Source organism: Triticum urartu, chromosome 5A (assembly GCF_056163025.1).
Source record: "Triticum urartu cultivar PI428250 chromosome 5A, HENAU_Tu73, whole genome shotgun sequence".
In the NCBI taxonomy this organism is placed as follows: Eukaryota; Viridiplantae; Streptophyta; class Magnoliopsida; order Poales; family Poaceae; genus Triticum; species Triticum urartu.
The window spans coordinates 550,843,111-550,862,536 of record NC_141877.1 but is presented as its reverse complement, the minus strand read 5'-3'; the positions used below and the strand labels follow the sequence as shown (position 1 = coordinate 550,862,536).

The 19,426-nt window shown below is 50.8% G+C and overlaps 1 protein-coding gene and 1 pseudogene across 1 annotated transcript; one reads left to right on the top strand and one right to left on the bottom strand.

Annotated features, from left to right (window-relative positions):
- Nucleotides 1-11,213: 11,213 nt before the first annotated feature.
- Nucleotides 11,214-11,781, bottom strand: LOC125527444 (dehydrin DHN2 pseudogene; annotated as a pseudogene).
- Nucleotides 11,782-17,269: 5,488 nt separating this feature from the next.
- Nucleotides 17,270-19,081, top strand: LOC125527443 (manganese-dependent ADP-ribose/CDP-alcohol diphosphatase). Its single transcript, XM_048691949.2, has 2 exons — nucleotides 17,270-17,454; nucleotides 17,872-19,081. Exon 2 carries the CDS (start codon nucleotides 17,950-17,952, stop codon nucleotides 18,928-18,930), a length of 981 nt encoding a protein of 326 aa, XP_048547906.1. The 5' UTR covers nucleotides 17,270-17,454; nucleotides 17,872-17,949; the 3' UTR covers nucleotides 18,931-19,081.
- The last annotated feature ends 345 nt before the right edge of the window (nucleotides 19,082-19,426 follow it).

Below are 19,426 nucleotides of genomic sequence, written 5' to 3'. Positions count from 1 at the left end.
GAGACACAGTTCAATATGTACTCCAGATTATGTACACGGACTCCAACAATGCAGCCGAATATGAGGCCCTTTTACATGGTCTCCGGATGGCAGTATCCATGGGCATTCAACGCCTAGAGGTGCGCGGGGATTCGAACCTCGCGATATCCCAAATAAATGGAGACTTCGATGCCAAGGATCCAAAAATGGAAGCTTACCACAACGCCATCCTCAAAATGTCAGCTCGGTTTGAGGGGTTCGAATTTCACCATATAGCCCGAGAAAATAATCAGGCGGCAGACGTCCTGGCACGCATCGGCGCAAAACGCGATGCGGTCCCCCCCAACATCTTCCTGGAAAGGCTGTTCAAGCCATCCGTAGTATGGGAAGGGGAACATGGCAATATTAGCCCAGACCCAACCGCACTGTCCGACGCCGAACAATCTGACATAATCGGAGGCTCTGCCAATGAAATCACAACCTCAGCCCACGTACTAATGGCCGTTATTGCCCCGTGGACAGAACCATTCCTAGCCTACCTTACCAGGCAGGAACTCCCAGAGGACCAAAACAAGGCACGTTGTATAGTGCGGCGATCTAAAGCCTATAAAGTTCATGAGGGAGAACTTTATAAGAAAAGCACTACCGGAGTCCTTCAAAGGTGCATCTCCGAAGAGGAAGGGCGGAACCTGCTGGCTGAAATTCATGCCGAACTCGGTGGCCATCACGCCGCAGCTCGGTCCCTTGTAAGCAAGGCTTTCCGTACAGGCTTTTATTGGCCGGCGGCCCGGGCGGACGCTCAGGACTTGGTCCAACGATGCGCCGGTTGCCAGCTTTTTGCAAACCAAAGCCATATGCCACCCACCGCCCTCCAAACTGTCCCCATCACTTGGCCTTTCGCGGTCTGGGGGCTTGACATGGTGGGACCCCTTAAAGGCGGAACCCACAAGAAAAAATACTTACTGGTCATGGTGGATAAGTTCACCAAATGGATAGAGGCCAAGCCTGTTAAGACGGCCGAATCCGGACCTGTGATAGACTTTATATCTGCGGTCGTACACCGTTATGGCGTCCCCCACAGCATCATCACCGATAACGGCACGAACTTTACGGCCGATGAGGTAAAACTCTGGTGCAAAAACATGGGCATCAAGCTCGATTATGCTTCCGTCTATCACCCACAAACTAACGGTCAGGTCGAACGTGCAAATGGTCTCATCATGAGCGGCATCAAACCCAGATTAGTGCGGTCCCTCACGGAATCTAACACGCACTGGGTAGAGGAGCTCGACTCCGTACTCTGGGGGCTGCGGACCACGCCGAATCGCACCACCGGATACACACCATTTTTTATGGTGTACGGCGCAGAGGCAGTCTTGCCCTGCGACATAATTCATGACTCACCTCGAGTGCGCATGTACGAAGAAAGGGAAGCCGAGCTCGATCGGCAGGACGGTTTGGACGCCTTAGAGGAGGAGCGCGACGTGGCAAAATCCCGTTCCGCATTCTATCAACAGTAGGCTCAAAGATATCAAAGCAGAGAAGTGCGGGCCAAAAACTACAACGTTGGCGACTTAGTTCTACGCCTGCCGGACAAGAAAAAGGACAAGCTGAAGCCCAAGTGGGAAGGTCCCTTCATAATCGACCAAGTCCTGACTGGTGGAGCATACCGCCTGCGAGATGCGTCGAATAACCGACTCGAGCCGAACCCATGGAACGCAGCCCGTCTCCGAAGATTCTACGCCTAGCGCCGGACTCTGTGTTTGTCTCCTTCCTCTGTCCATTTTTACATTTTCTGTCTTACATTTCTCTCCTTCCCCTCTTTTCTTTTATAGCCCTTAAAAGCTCCTCAAGTGACGTGCTACTCGCGCTCATTAAACCCGGAGGCTTCTTTAACAGAAGCTTATTTATATGGGCTTCACGCCCACCACATGTGTCAAACTTCCGCATGTACCTTTTCTTCACCATTATATGCATCGATATGACTTAAGTTTTGGCCAAGCTGGGTTGCCTGGCTCCTGTGCTTACCCCTACGTTCCTGATTGTTCGGCTAGGTGGTAAAGGGAGCACCTCTGCGATTTTTACTGCCGGGTCAGCCGAATGTGTACCTCGGACTGGGTGAAGCCGAAAGCTAGCGTTCTTAAGGGAATATTCGGTCGGTGAACTAAAAGATGACCTTTTTACTTATTTATATATACGCCCCACAGATGATTTTCCTGCGTTTGCAGTCCGGACATGCACTTTAGGGCATGCCTCCCAGAGAAAGGAACCCCTAACGGAACTATTCTCTTTGGAAGATGTTTCTTACTAACCATGTAATATAACATAACTAGTTGGGCACTTGTCTGATAAAGCACTAATGACCCCTACGCCTGGTCTCCATGCATACCCCGGTTCTTACATAACCGGTAGGGTATTCGGACACACTCCGGACCGTCAGGTCCTGAGGTTGAAGCGAAAAGGTCGGCAACGACAAACGATCTACAATCCGGCTAGAAGGCATTACACATGTCAATTAAAAATTACATAGTCACTCTGACTGATTGTATTCCTCTTCAATACCATCTAACATGCTGTCTAACTTACAATCCTGCTGGGAATACTTTGCGGCCAATTCTACTTGGCCGTACACTAAGCTTACAGGGATCTCCTTCCCATCAGGCCCCACAGGTCCGACCTCGGCCATGTGGTTTGGGTCAGACTTCGTGTACCGCGTATTCACCATGGCCCAGGCCTCCCTAGCGCCTTGTCGGCAGGCCGATATCTTCCACAACCGGAAGCGCCGCCGAGCTCCCTTAAGCTTCTCCGAAAGCTCTCCAAGGCCCTCGGGCATGGAGTGGGAAGGCCATAAGGCTTGGGAACGCCTCGCATCGCCTGCCGAACTCGCTCGTGCAGTTGCGAGAGCTCGGGAAGAAGGTCACCCGTAGAACCGGCCATCTCCTCTGCAGGACGACCCGTTAGCATACCTACAGACATTACTCTGTTAGTCGACTTCCTCGCCGAACTCTTTTCTTTCAAAGATTCGCTTAAGCACTTACTAAATATGCCGCGTCGAAGCCGCTGATTCTCCTTAGTAGAGTCCGACAGCTGGCCACGAACATCTTTAAGTTCAACGTCCAGCTTGGTGTTGGCATCCTGAAGATCATTCTTCTCCCGCCTCACCCTTGTCAACATACTCTCACCGGCCTTTAGCCGGCGCAAGAGTTGTTGCCTCTCCGGATCTAGTCCGGCGCCATCTGCAATATGATTTGTCAGATTTACACCCATGCCGCACTTCGCAAGATACTAATCTTTCGAAGTGTATCTTACCAGAGGGGGTCTCTTTGGGCTCCCCTGTCGCGGCTAGTGCGGCCTCCAGTTGGGCTTTGCACTCTTCCAGCTCCTGGGACAGTACGGTATTCTTCTCTGTAAGAACCTGCATAACAAATGATCCTTAAATCAGTTACCCTAACTGTTTCAAGTCTCGGGGGCTACTGGTATATATATATATATATATTTACCAAAATTTTCTTACCCGTATGTCTTTTACATATTGCTCCGTGGCTCTGGCTAAACCATTTTGAGCGGCACGGAGATACGCATCTCCCGAATTGAAGGCATCTAATGCCTCTTGGGAGAAACAAGCGTCGCGAAGAACTGTCCGGCGATGCATGTGCTTCATGGCACTCTCCACCTCGGAATTGGTGGTAGACAGCCTGTCCGCATCCTTTGTTGGAGGAGCGTCCGGTGCGCGCCTTGTGTTCGCTTCCGCTTCTGGGCCAGGCGTTGGAGCCTGACTGGTGGAGGCGCGATTGGCAACCTCTCCGGATATAGTCCGGCGAGGTCTCTTCGTCCTGAAGACAGAACGAACATTAATATGCCCTGAAGGAATAACACCAGGGAAAAAGAGGGTGCACTATACCTTTGCGCCGGTGTCTCAGTCCGAACTACATTCCTTTTTACCCCACGGGGCCCTGCGGCCCCTCGTTGGCTAGCCGCCGCAGGTTCGGCCTCCCGCCTCGGAAACCTCCCCTGCAAAACACGGTCGTTGTCAGGAAAATTGAAATGCGTGAGAATGGATTCCTTCTCAAGGGGATGAGACTCCGCTCTCTGTTACCTGGGAGGCCGGGATTAACCCTGGGTAATCAGCCGTAATGGCCACCAAGGTATTGTCCTTACTTAGCTGATGAAACACCACATCAATCAGCTCCACCGATATGTCCGGATCCTCTTCGGAGTCCGGATCGAGGGACCGTTCTGGATCCTCGGGCTGTGGGGGACGCCTGTTTATATCCTTTACTTCCTGACTCAGTTCCTACGTTGAAATTGGAAGACTACATATTTAATCATAGGAATATAAAACGGATGGGCAAGCACAATTGTCCACTTACCCAACTCGGAGGGTTGTACATAGAAAATCCGCCCTGCGGGTTGACGCGGAGGAATTCCTCCTCTTCTCCCTTGTACAAAGAGGATAAGATCTTTACTAGAGCGACAGCTGAGGCTGGCCCCTTACGACCGTAACGGGTGGCGTCATCCTCCCCGTTAAAATCCCACATGGGGTGGCCTCTATATTGAAGCGGCTGCACCCCCCGCATAATGCATGCGGCCATGACTTCAATCATGGTTAGTCCGGAATGAGCCAATAGTCTTATCCGACCCATCAGGTGAAGGACTTCCCTGTCGCCTTCTCTCTGAGAGCTCCGCGGACGCCAGCTTAGGCGTTTCTTTAAGGGAGCACTGTTGAATTCGGGGAGACCGGCCCAGATAGGATCCGGCAGCGGGACATCATCTATATAAAACCATTTCGAAGGCCAGTCCTCGGACGCCTTCTTTGGGGTTCCGGATAGATATCCGGTCCTGGCGATACGCCACACTTCGGCTCCGCCCACTTGATATATAGACCCCTCTTGAGAGCGGGGCACTAGGCAAAATAACCTCTTCCACAGCGCGAAATGAGCCTCAACACCCAAGAATAGCTCGCAAAGGGCGACGAAGCCCGCGATATGCAATATAGAGGCGGGCGTGAGATTGTGCAGCTGGAGGCCGTAGAACTCCAGAAACCCACGGAGAAATGGATGAATTGGAAATCCAAGTCCTCTTATTAGATAAGGGACAAGGCACACCCGCTCTCCTTTGGAGGGATTGGGGTGCTCTCCGCTTGCTCTCCGCCATTATAGGTGGCGAGTCCGGCTCGGACCGGGACCATATAGGCCTGAGGGAGAAATCCCTTGGCCTGAAGCGACACTAGCTCGCTGTGCGGGATGGAGCACCTCTCCCAGTCTCCAGGTTTAGGACTGGAAGGGCGAGAGGAGGAGCTGCGACGGCTGGCTATGTTGGAATGGACCTTTGCTGGAGGCGCTCTGATGATTACTCGCGGAGAGGAGAAGGTGTGGTTTGGATCTGAATCCCCATCCCATTAAATAGGCGGCTCGTTTATGCGGCTAGGGGTGTGAGTGTAAAAACACACCGACTTTTCGCATTCGTTTAACACGTGGAAGACGGCCATTATTGGGCGTGGAAGCCAAGGTGCGCTACATTACGAAAATCGAACATTATTCAGCAGGTACACGGAATTTGGAGAAGAACCCGCCTTGCAATGCCGAAAACAATCTGCGCGCCGGACTCGTCGTCATTGAAGTCTGGTTCGGGGGCTACTGAGGGAGTCCTGGATTAGGGGGTGTCCGGGTAGACGGACTATACCTTCAGCCAGACTCCAGGACTATGAAGATACAAGATTGAAGACTTCGTCCCGTGTCCGGATGGGACTTTCCTTGGCGTGGAAGGCAAGCTTGGCGATGCGGATATTTAGATCTCCTACCATTGTAACCGACTTTGTGTAACCCTAACCCTCTCCGGTGTCTATATAAACCGGAGGGTTTTAGTCCGTAGGACAACTTCATCATACAACAATCATACCATAGGCTAGCTTCTAGGGTTTAGCCTCCTTGATCTCGTGGTAGATCTACTCTTGTACTACCCATATCATCAATATTAATCAAGCAGGACGTAAGGTTTTACCTCCATCAAGAGGGCCTGAAGCTGGGTAAAACATCATGTTCCTTGCCTTCTGTTACCATCCGGCCTAGGCGCACAGTTCGGGACCCCCTACCCGAGATCCGCCGGTTTTGACACCGACAACCGCCTTTCCCCCGACATTGTTGAGGCCAACAAAGGAGGGGGAAGGTCGGCGATGCAATGGGTGGAGTGCCCGATGGGCGATAGCCTGGGTTCTGCATCACGGGTTATGCCTCCAACCCTTTCTCTTGTGTTTCCATTTCTAGGGAGAAAAACATAACTTTGAACTTTATTATATTTTATTGTTGTTATAAGTTCAAGTCCAACGGAAATAATATTCTGTAACTAACCATGCATTCATTGGGAGGTCATTGGGAGTAGGATTTTATTTACTAGCTCTGCACATGACTCGTCTTTTTCTTAGCTCGAAGCAGTGGGGAAAAGCACAAAAACATTAAAAACAACCCTGTACGCGAATGAAAATATATTTCCCGTTCAAATTCTTACAAAACACAAGCATTTTTATTTCGAGGGAAAACAAGTACATGCATACATACAAAGCTCGTTATTTATTTGTAACAGCATGGCTGAGCTTTTTACACGTAGTGCGAGAGGCTGTGGCACATGTAGCTCAGTGACTCGACGCTCTCACTGCTGCCCGCCGGCGCCGGGAAGCTTCTCCTTGATATTGTCAACGACAAACGATATCATTATATGCATCGATATGACTTAAGTTTTGGCCAAGCTGGGTTGCCTGGCTCCTGTGCTTACCCCTACGTTCCCGATTGTTTGGCTAGGTGGTAAAGGGAGCACCTCTGCGATTTTTACTGCCGGATCAGCCGAATGTGTACCTCGGACTGGGTGAAGCCGAAAGCTAGCGTTCTTAAGGGAATATTCAGTCGGTGAACTAAAAGATGACCTTTTTTACTTATTTATATATACGCCCCCAGATGATTTTCCTGCGTTTGCAGTCCGGACATGCACTTTAGGGCATGCCTCCCAGAGAAAGGAACCCCTAATGGAACTATTCTCTTTGGAAGATGTTTCTTACTAACCATGTAATATAACATAACTAGTTGGGCACTTGTCTGATAGAGCAATAATGACCCCTACGCCTGGTCTCCATGCATACCCCGGTTCTTACATAACCGGTAGGGTATTCGGACACACTCCGGACCGTCAGGTCCTGAGGTTGAAGCGAAAAGGTCGGCAACGACAAACGATCTACAATCCGGCTAGAAGGCATTACACATGTCAATTAAAAATTACATAGTCACTCTGACTGATTGTATTCCTCTTCAATACCATCTAACATGCTGTCTAACTTACAGTCCTGCTGGGAATACTTTGCGGCCAATTCTACTTGGCCGTACACTAAGCTTACAGGGATCTCCTTCCCGTCAGGCCCCATAGGTCCGACCTCGGCCATGTGGTTTGGGTCGGACTTCGTGTACCGCGTCTTCACCATGGCCCAGGCCTCCCTAGCGCCTTGTCGGCAGGCCGATATCTTCCACAACCGGAAGCGCCGCCGAGCTCCCTTAAGCTTCTCCGAAAGCTCTCCAAGGCCCTCGGGCATGGAGTGGGAAGGCCATAAGGCTTGGGCAACGCCTCGCATCGCCTGCCGAACTCGCTCGTGCAGTTGTGAGAGCTCGGGAAGAAGGTCACCCGTAGAACCGGGCATCTCCTCTGCAGGACGACTCGTTAGCATACCTACAGACATTACTCTATTAGTCGACTTCCTCGCCGAACTCTTTTCTTTCAAAGATTCGCTTAAGCACTTACTAGATATGCCGCGTCAAAACCGCTGATTCTCCTTAGTAGAGTCCGACAGCTGGCCACGAACATCTTTAAGTTCAACGTCCAGCTTGGTGTTGGCATCCTGAAGATCATTCTTCTCCCGCCTCACCCTTGTCAACATACTCTCACCGGCCTTTAGCCGGCGCAAGAGTTGTTGCCTCTCCGGATCTAGTCCGGCGCCATCTGCAATATGATTTGTCAGATTTACACCCACGCCGCACTTCGCAAGATACTAATCTTTCGAAGTGTATCTTACCAGAGGGGGTCTCTTTGGGCTCCCCTGCCGCGGCTAGTGCGGCCTCCAGTTGGGCTTTGCACTCTTCCAGCTCCTGGGACAGTACGGTATTCTTCTCTGTAAGAACCTGCATAACAAATGATCCTTAAATCAGTTACCCTAACTGTTTCAAGTCTCGGGGGCTACTGGTATATATATATATTTACCAAAATTTTCTTACCCGTATGTCTTTTACATATTGCTCCGTGGCTCTGGCTAAACCATTTTGAGCGGCACGGAGATACGCATCTCCCGAATTGAAGGCATCTAATGCCTCTTGGGAGAAACAAGCGTCGCGAAGAACTGTCCGGCGATGCCTGTGGTTCATGGCACTCTCCACCTCGGAATTGGTGGCAGACAGCCTGTCCGCATCCTCTGTTGGAGGAGCGTCCGGTGCGCGCCTTGTGTTCGCTTCCGCTTCTGGGCCAGGCGTTGGAGCCTGACTGGTGGAGGCGCGATTGGCAACCTCTCCGGATATAGTCCGGCGAGGTCTCTTCGTTCTGAAGACAGCACGAACGTTAATATGCCCTGAAGGAATAACACCAGGGAAAAAGAGGGTGCGCTATACCTTTGCGCCGGCGTCTCAGTCCGGACTACATTCCTTTTTACCCCACGGGGCCCTGCGGCCCCTCGTTGGCTAGCCGCCGCAGGTTTGGCCTCCCGCCTCGGAAACCTCCCCTGCAAAACACGGTCGTTGTCAGGAAAACTGAAATGCGTGAGAATGGATTCCTTCTCAAGGGGATGAGACTCCGCTCTCTGTTACCTGGGAGGCCGGGATTAACCCTGGGTAATCAGCTGTAATGTCCACCAAGGTATTGTCCTTGCTTAGCTGATGAAACACCCCGTCAATCAGCTCCACCGATATGTCCGGATCCTCTTCGGAGTCCGGATCGAGGGACCGTTCTGGATCCTCGGGCTGTGGGGGACGGCTGTTTATATCCTTTACTTCCTGACGCAGTTCCTGCGTTGAAATCGGAAGACTACATATTTAATCATAGGAATATAAAACGGATGGGCAAGCACAATTGTCCACTTACCCAACTCGGAGGGTTGTACATAGAAAATCCGCCCTGCGGGTTGACGCGGAGGAATTCCTCCTCTTCTCCCTTGTACAAAGAGGATAAGATCTTTACTAGAGCGACAGCTGAGGCTGGCCCCTTACGACCGTAACGGGTGGCGTCATCCTCCCCGTTAAAATCCCACATGGGGTGGCCTCTATATTGAAGCGGCTGCACCCCCCGCATAATGCATGCGGCCATGACTTCAATCATGGTTAGTCCGGAATGAGCCAATAGTCTTATCCGACCCATCAGGTGAAGGACGTCCCTGTCGCCTTCTCTCTGAGAGCTCCGCGGACGCCAGCTTAGGCGTTTCTTTAAGGGAGCACTGTTGAATTCGGGGAGACCGGCCCAGATAGGATCCGGCAGCGGGACATCATCTATATAAAACCATTCCGAAGGCCAGTCCTCGGACGCCTTCTTTGGGGTTCTGGATAGATATCCGGTCCTGGTGATACGCCACACTTCGGCTCCGCCCACTTGATATATAGACCCCTCTTGAGAGCGGGGCACCAGGCAGAATAACCTCTTCCACAGCGCGAAATGAGCCTCAACACCCAAGAATAGCTCGCAAAGGGCGACGAAGCCCGCGATATGCAATATAGAGGCGGGCGTGAGATTGTGCAGCTGGAGGCCGTAGAACTCCAGAAACCCACGGAGAAATGGATAAATTGGAAATCCAAGTCCTCTTATTAGATAAGGGATGAGGCACACCCGCTCTCCTTTGGAGGGATTGGGGGTGCTCTCCGCTTGCTCTCCGCCATTATAGGTGGCGAGTCCGGCTCGGACCGGGACCATATAGGCCTGAGGGAGAAATCCCTTGGCCTGAAGCGACACTAACTCGCTGTGCGGGATGGAGCACCTCTCCCAGTCTCCAGGTTTAGGACTGGAAGGGCGAGAGGAGGAGCTGCGACGGCTGGCTATGTTGGAATGGACCTTTGCTGGAGGCGCTCTGATGATTACTCGCGGAGAGGAGAAGGTGTGGTTTGGATCTGAATCCCCATCCCATTAAATAGGCGGCTCGTTTATGCGGCTAGGGGTGTGAGTGTAAAAACACACCGACTTTTCGCATTCGTTTAACACGTGGAAGACGGCCATTATTGGGCGTGGAAGCCAAGGTGCGCTACATTACGAAAATCGAACATTATTCAGCAGGTACACGGAATTTGGAGAAGAACCCGCCTTGCAATGTTGAAGACAATCTGCGCGCCGGACTCGTCGTCATTGAAGTCTGGTTCGGGGGCTACTAAGGGAGTCCTGGATTAGGGGGTGTCCGGGTAGCCGGACTATACCTTCAGCCGGACTCCAGGACTATGAAGATACAAGATTGAAGACTTCGTCCCGTGTCCGGATGGGACTTTCCTTGGCGTGGAAGGCAAGCTTGGCTATGCGGATATTTAGATCTCCTACCATTGTAACCGACTTTGTGTAACCCTAACCCTCTCCGGTGTCTATATAAACCGGAGGGTTTTAGTCCGTAGGACAACTTCATCATACAACAATCATACCGTAGGCTAGCTTCTAGGGTTTAGCCTCCTTGATCTCGTGGTAGATCTATTCTTGTACTACCCATATCATCAATATCAATCAAGCATGACGTAAAGTTTTACCTCCATCAAGAGGGCCTGAAGCTGGGTAAAACATCATGTTCCTTGCCTTCTGTTACCATCCGGTCTAGGCGCACAGTTCGGGACCCCCTACCCGAGATCCGCCGGTTTTGACACCAACAACCGCCTTTCCCCCGACATTGTTGAGGCCGACAAAGGAGGGGAAAGGTCGGCGATGCAATGGGTGGAGTGCCCGATGGGCGATAGCCTGGGTTCTGCATCACGGGTTATGCCTCCAACCCTTTCTCTTGTGTTTCCATTTCTAGGGAGAAAAACATAACTTTGAACTTTATTATATTTTGTTGTTGTTATAAGTTCAAGTCCAACGGAAATAATATTCTGTAACTAACCATGCATTCATTGGGAGGTCATTGGGAGTAGGATTTTATTTACTAGCTCTGCACATGACTCGTCTTTTTTCTTAGCTCGAAGCAGTGGGGAAAAGCACAAAAACATTAAAAACAACCCTGTACGCGAATGAAAATATATTTCCCGTTCAAATTCTTACAAAACACAAGCATTTTTATTTCGAGGGAAAACAAGTACATGCATACATACACAGCTCGTTATTTATTTGTAACAGCATGGCTGAGCTTTTTACACGTAGTGCGAGAGGCTGTGGCACATGTAGCTCAGTGACTCGACGCTCTCACTGCTGCCCGCCGGCGCCGGGAAGCTTCTCCTTGATATTGTCAACGACGCCCTTCTTCTCACCGGTGGCGGCCGCGCCGCCCGTAGGAGCACCGCCGTGGTTCCCTGTGGGCCCGCCGGAACGGCCCAGACCGCCGTCGGTCTTGCGGTCGTCCCTCGTCGCCTGGAGCTGCTGCACGCCCCCGGCACCAGCACCAGCAGGAGCACCTCCGTGGTTCCCCGCGGGGCCGGTGGCGCCGCCGTGCCCGGCCGCCTTGTCGGCCGCGTCCATTGTCCTTGATTTTCACGCACTGTACTCTGACCGATGTGCGACAAGATGAACTTGTGGTCTACTCGTGTATTGTTCTTGTGGTGTACTCGTGTATTGTTGTTCAGTTGCTGCGAATTGATATGCAAGTTCGACGGTTTATTTATAGCGATGGTGTTCGTATGGTCCTGCACCGACGCTATGCAGAGGTGCTGCGTGCACGTATGGGCATCACTGTGCTGGAGTGATCATCCTCCCGCCAATAAACAAAGCCGGGAGAAATGTAAGGTGCGCATGCATGCCACACGGCCTTGTCCGGGGCGCCGCGTATGCCTCCGGACTCTCTAGAAGAAGCACATGACTCGCTCGATGCATTACATATGGCGATTGGATCATTTCATCATATCGCAATTGTATAAAGCTATAAATCAATCGTATCATGGGATCATTTCGGCATCGTGTACGTAGCCTACAAGGCTCCGCTCCACCCTTATTGTTAGAATAAATCCGAGACATACCATTGATTATCGAAGGACCAAGCAATCACACAAGTACGACACCGAGATTTGTTAACGAAGTTCACCGATATGGCTATATCTCTGGGACTTGACTATAGGTGCTCCTCCCCATGACACCGTCACAATACCGCACCCGGTCACCCGGGCGCCGGCACATGCCGCCGGCTCCCCCTTGCGCGTATGTGCTATTATGTGGGCATAGGTTATATCGTGTGTCTAGCCCCGCTCTATATGAGAGGCCTAGGATACAAGTGTCCTACTAGGACACGACTCCATATCCTATCTAAACACAATACAACTACAAGTTCAATTGTAACCTGCTTTGTACACAATATTCGACACAACTCTAACAAACTCCACCTTGACGAATATTCTCCACCAGTTTGAGTTCGTCAATGCGTCAAACTTTCATGTACATTGGACTTGAGTTTATCCCATGAGCATCGCTGCTACTCCAATGACTCCATGTGACTCCACCTGCAACTTGTAGTCCCTCCTTTTCTTGACCAGGGTCAATGCTCGAGCGAAACTAAGTTCCCCTTACTCTATTTTGTGCTCCCAACTTCCAGATTATCAGTCCAACGTCATCACACAGCAATCACTGACCTGCGTGAAAGTGAACAACTCACATATTGAGTGTCACACATAAGAGTTACCTGAACTCAATATCACCGCTCCTTTCTTGACCGCATGTCTAAAACTTGAAGAAATTTCACCATTGCTTTTAGTCATCCCGAGTCAAATTCGCAGTTGTCTCACCACATGTATGACCACCAGAGTCCTGGCCCGTCTCCATGTACCCGTGCGTACTGCACGCCTCGCCGCTATTACCGCGTCGAACCTCTGCTGTCCCGGCCGAGTCTCAAGGGTCGCAAACCCACACCACTCAACCCCACTGCAGAGTACCACCGATCATCACCGACTGATGACGAGTTTCAAGCTTCCATCAGACCATTGGGCTCCAGTTCGAACTGCATGCCACTCGATTTTCTTCCCCTTGCTGAATAGGCTTCAATTCCCTGGATCCTTACATCGTAACCCCTCAATCCAGCTCCACCTTTGACATGACTCCATGGTAGATGATCAGTCCATCCCGCGCTCCGTCTTCTTCAAGCTCTCATGTGCACCGTCTTGAATCAACCCCGCGTCATAGCCTTGTCGAAGCCACACAAGCCCTCTGGACCTGCGTCACGCGTTTCCACGCCCAGAAGTCGGTCACCATCGGTATCACGTTCCTATGTCGTCGTCGCCGATCCAACCACCGTCTTTTGTTCCAACCGACTCACGTCGATTCATCAGACTGACAAATCTGACCCAACCGAATTTATCCGACTGCACGACACACTCCAGACTTCTCAAGCCGTCATCATGATAATCGCCATCCATACACAAATGTGTACCAACAAAGAAAACCAAAAGCAAAGTTCACATAGCCTTCTCGTGTGAATATACCAAATCAGATCAGCAAAGCTAACTGGCTCAAGCACCTGATTCATCACACGTCTGTAGCTAACCTTTTCTTTTCTTTTCTTTTCTTTTTCCATGACATCATCACGATTTGACTAAGCCTGTGTGTCGTATTCTTTTTTTTCTCAAACAAATCACGTGCCTCCAAGCTTATGCAACATCTTTGCAGCCTCCTGTAGCGTACCAACGGCTGCCACCACCGCGCACATACGGCACCCCAACACATCGCTTGACCAGACTTGCATGGGACGCACCCGCACGCTCCTGCCGCTGCCAGCGCTGCCTGCCCTGCCCACAAGTCAGCCATCTAGAGCTGCGATGGTCTTCGTGCTTGCCCCGCCTGGATGGGCCTACTGGGCCATTGCTTACCGCCAAGCGTTTGTCCAGACCGAACGGCTCGATCAATCCGCTGGTGCCGCTCGTCATCGCAGCCACAACTGTAATCCGTTCTCGCCTAGGTTGCCACACCCGTCGCCAAGTCCGATCCGGATCGATCGACTCTGCCGGCGCATCTGCTGCTGCCATAAGCACACACACCTCCCTCTGACTCGCTTTTGCTAGAAGATCACAACCGCTGAACACATCTGCTATCTCCCCTGCAGAGAACCCCAACGATATCTTCATCTCCTCTAGATCTGACTTCCGCAGCCTCTTCAAACCTTGCTCATGATTTCACTTGTTAGAATAAATCCGAGGCATACCGTTGATCATCCGAGGACCAAGCAATCACACGAGCATGAAACTGAGATTTGTTAACGAGGTTCACTGATATGGGTACATCCCCGGGCCTGACTATGGGCGCTCCTCCCCATGACACCGTCACAATACCGCACCCGGCCACCCGGGCGCCGGCACACGCCGCCGGCTCCCCCTTGCGCGCCTGTGCTATTATATTGGCATAGGTTACATCGTGTGTCTAGCCCGCTCTATATGAGAGACCTAGGATACAAGTGTCCTACTAGGACACGACTCCATATCCTATCTAAACACAATACAACTACAAGTCCAACTGTAACCTGCTTTGTACACAATATTCGACACAACTCTAACACTTATCACATCGCACGTCGTCGTAATCACGATGGACACAAGAGCGGCGACTACTCGCACATCACTACTCGCTATGAGAGCATCTCCAACAGCTGCAAGCCTGAGAATAGTGCAGCAAAAAGAGACTGGAGTAAACTTTAGGACAACAAAAGGTGCATTTTTTGGCGAAAATATTACGTCTCTGCCCTAAAATAGGCCACCGAAACATGAAAACTTTTTTTTTCAACTACAAACTTCCCAACATTCAACTAAAATAGGCATCCTCAGTTTTGACCGTTTTGGACGGGCCCTGCGGCAACGATGGCTTTGGCAAACCTGAAAACACCCGGACAGACTTTGGGTGGGAATGGAGGTGCCATGCTCCGATTCTGATCGTCTATTTTTCAACGCGGCCACCTCGGTCACGGTGGGTGACGGCCAGACGGCCAGGACTTGCTCCTGGCATCAGGCAGGCACACTGCGATTGCTATTCCCGACACTCTATAAGCACTGGAGGAGGAAGAACAGAACGGTGGCAGATGCCCTTAGAAATGAACGCTGGATTCTTGACCTGGCGCACGGGCAGACAGACCAAATTGTCTGCGACTGTACATGTGGCCTTGGCTCGGCTCCTGCGCTTGATGCCGGTCAACCTCTCTACAGCTGTGGCCGACGAGATAAGATGGAACCTAGAGGCCAGCGGCTGCTACACCGCGACATCGGCTTATAAGGCGCAGTTCCAGGCGATCCACACCTCCAATTTCCCTCGGATCATCTGGAAGACTTCGGCGCCAGGGAAACTGAAGATGTTCTTCTGGTTAATGCTGTTCAATAGGCTCTGGTGCAATGACCGACTTCAGCGACGTGGGCGGCCAAATTCATACTTCTGCCAATTCTGTTTCAGAAACCTCGAGACGGTTGACCACATATTCTGGTCGTGCCCTTTCACCACGGCGATCTGGAGCAGTCTGTCATCTTGGTTTGGCTGCGAAGCTCTAAGACTGCAATCTACTCGCGAACCGCGCAGTAGTAGTGAACGGATCATGGGTATTGTGGAGGGCGCAAAACCTAAGTTCAGAAAAGACATAAGATCTCTGATGATGCTAGCAGTTTGGGAAATCTGGAGACACCGGAACGACCGCACTTTCAGAAACAAAGAGGCCTCTAGGCGAGAGGTTCTGCAGGCCATCAGACGGGGTATTGACCTATGGAGACAGGCTGGAGCAACCTGTTTGCTGCACCCGTTCATGCTGCCACCGGAGGGGATAGGCTGATGACAATGCTGGTCGATCGGCTGTAGTTTTTCTTTTCTGAACTCTTTTTCGTTTTTCATCCTTGTGATCTTAGGGTCACCATCCATGTATTCCCAATTTATCCATTGCTCTCTGCTATGATCAACATGAAAAGCCAGCTGTGCTGGATCTTTCAAAAAAAACATTCAACTAAAAACATGCCGCCCGGCGTGCTGGAACTCGACGCCGAACCGGCCGGACGGCCGCGGCCAAACCCTCTTGAAGATGGACTTCGGCGGCATGGCAGACGAGGCGGAGCAGCGGGCCGGCGACATTGCGGACAAGGTGGAGCAGCCGTAGGTGGAGGCACAACATCCGGAGGTGGCGGCGGAGAGGGCGATGGAGTTGGCAGCGGGTGGCGGATGAGCGGCCAATTGGCCTTGGGAAATGGCGGATCCGGTTGGTGGGGAGGTCGAGCGGCGGTGATGACCGAATTCGGTGCGGCGGCGACGGGATTTGGCCGCGGGAGGAGGCGGCCACGTGGCGCGGGGTGAAATGAGTTTTTGGGCAGCCGATTTTGTGCCACATATATGCAGTAGTCGTGCCGCATTTTAGGCCAGCCCAAAACAAATTTTCAGCAGCTTTTCGTTTTTGGGCAGTTGTTGAAAGTGTTTTTTACCCTCCAAACAACCAAAAAGTGATGGTTTCCCAATAATAGGGCAGCTGCTGGAGATGCTCTAAGGTTACACCACCGACTTTATCACTTGACGACTAGTCTCGTAAATATTTAGAAAGCGGAAGGGCGGAAGGAGTATGATTCACAATATTCAGAAAAATGTAATCTTTTGCCATTGTACCAAATATGTAAAGGCCATATGCTTCTTTAGTTTTCCAATACGTCTTTCACATCCTCAATGCTTAAAGTTTTATTTGACTGCTTATTCAACCCCCCTCCCCCTCCCCCCCTCACCAAAAAAAACTGTATTCAACCTACCATCAGAACCAGTGTGTCCTTGCTTCCTATATCAAAGTTTCGTTGTATTTTCTTCGATGCAAGCGTGGTTTAAATCTACCCCATTGACATCCTCAAAAACCCCAAGTTGCCATTTGGACGTTGCTCTACGGCAAAAGAGAAATTTGTTTAGCAGTGGCTAGCGACTATCTCCGCAAACCGCAATGTAATGTTAGCTTTACTTTACTTTCGAATAACTTATGTGCTTGCTTTTAATTTTTTATATCTATTTTCTGAAAATAAATAAAATTTTGTCTTTAGATTACAAAAATAAATAAATAAAACAAGAACAAAAAAACGAGTCCTGAAATTAAACCCCTTGCAGTTTTGGGCTTTGTCACGGGCCTCCTCGGCCCAGGGCTAACGACCGGTGGTCCGACTCGGTTCCCCCGTCTTTGCCTCTCCCGAGCCGGAGGAGAAGAGCAGAGGGAGGACAGAGGCTTCCGTCAAGATCCAAACTCCTCCCCCTCCCGGCTGCTCGCTGCTTTAGGACTCCACCGTCCGATCCGGGATCTACCAACCCAGCGCGCCGGAGATCCCACCGGAGCCCGCCGCAGCCTACCTCGCCGCCTCTGTCGCTGCGCCGGTAATCCATCCCCCCCTGGTTTCCTTCCTCTTGGGATCGTTTGGTTGTTACAATCTGTCGGTCGCTCTCTTTCAGTTCATAGGCTCCGATTACAGGCAGCTCGGCTGCGTCTCCCCGCTTCGTGTGAATCTCAGGAGCGGTTTTATCAACACTTCTCAGGTCGATAGATAACTAGATTTTATTAGCAGTAAATCACAATTCACAAAGTGCTTGTTTTAGTTGGGCACATGTACAGAAAGAGTTGAGAGTCTATTAAAGTTACTTCGGTGTGAAATGCGTAACACGCAGAGACTTTTACTGCTATGATGCTGAATTGCATTGCGCTCCATTGCTTTATATATACTGTTTAATGTGACAAAATGATTATATACTGATTCGCCCGAATTCTGAGCAAATATTTCTTGGCTTATATCCTAGGTTCTAGCGGGGGCACCGCATTCTATTCCAGATTCTACTTTTGCCTTTCGAAGGACTGGTGATACTGAAGTTCTTGTGATGGCTGCCGCAAACGGACTAGTCCATGCATCTGCCAAGAAGCCCTTGTTCACATTTGGCGTCATTGCTGATGTCCAGTATGCCGATATCCCAGACGGCCGCTCGTTCCTCGGTGTCCCACGCTACTACAGGCACAGCATCAGCGTCCTTCAAAGAGCTGTCAGCACATGGAACAAGCAAGGCAATATCAAGTTCTCGATCAACTTTGGAGACACCATCGACGGGTTCTGCCCAAAGGACAAGTCGCTGTGGGCGGTGCAGAAGGTCATTGACGAGTTTGAGAAGTTCGATGGCCCGACCTACCATATGTTTGGCAACCATTGCCTCTACAACCTTCCTCGGAGCAAGCTGGTGGCATTGTTGAAGATGCCGACGGATTCTGATCGCGCGTATTATGACTTCTCACCATGTCCCGAGTACAGATTTGTTGTTCTGGATGCTTATGATTTCAGCGCACTTGGCTGGCCTCACGATCATCCTGTGACTGCAGCAGCATTGAAGCTCCTCGATGAAAAGAACCCAAACACCGACAAGAACAGCCCTGACGGTCTTTTTGGTGTCGACAGGCGGTTTCTGAAGTTCAATGGTGCAGTTGGCAAGGAGCAGCTGTCCTGGCTCAACGATGTCCTCCAGGATGCATCGGACCGCCGGCAGAACGTCATCCTATGCAGTCATCTCCCAATGGACCCTGGCGCAGTGTACCCAGCAGCTCTTATGTGGAACTATGATGAGGTGATGGCTATCGTTCGACGATACAACTGTGTTAAGGCCTGCTTTGCCGGACACGACCACAAGGGTGGCTACTCAGTGGACTCCCATGGCGTGCACCATCGCACCCTTGAGGCTGCGCTGGAGTGTCCTCCTGGCACCAGTGCATTCGGGCATATCGAAGTTTATCCTGACAAGCTATTGCTTGTAGGCTCTGATGGAATGGCTGATACTGAAATGTGTTTTCGGTCCTCTGATCGAGCTGCGTTGTAGTGTAAAATCCACGTGACTTCATTATTTTGACTTCTGGTGATGCCATTGAGAGAAAACTCATGTGACTTCCTGTTGTCTTGTCTGACGACACTATTACTTGTAAATAACACTGAAAGTGGTGGAATAAATAATGGAACTGTTGTAATGCTCACTTCACCATTTGAAAACTGCTGAAGGGAGCATAGTGTTAGGCTCTATTATTCACGAGTCTGTTGTAAATGTAATAAATGCAATGCTATTTGGGTGTGTAAAGTTCTTGCAAGTGGTTTCAGTCTTTGTACTCCATTATTCCATCAAGGAAGACAATGGTTAGGGTGGGGCGGGTACAATAATTACATACCCATGCCCATGTTGCCCACGGGCACAAAACCTCACCCGTACCCATGCCCATGGGCGCAAACCCTGCCCATACCCAAACCCACCCATATATACAGTGTAATGTTTGTTTATATTTTAATTATCTTTGAATATATCTTTGGTAGAGATCTTAAAACAC

Coding starts and splice junctions, on each gene's coding strand:
- LOC125527443 (XM_048691949.2), top strand. CDS start 17,950: ATGGCTGCCGCAAACGGACTAGTCCATGCATCTGCCAAGAAGCCCTTG.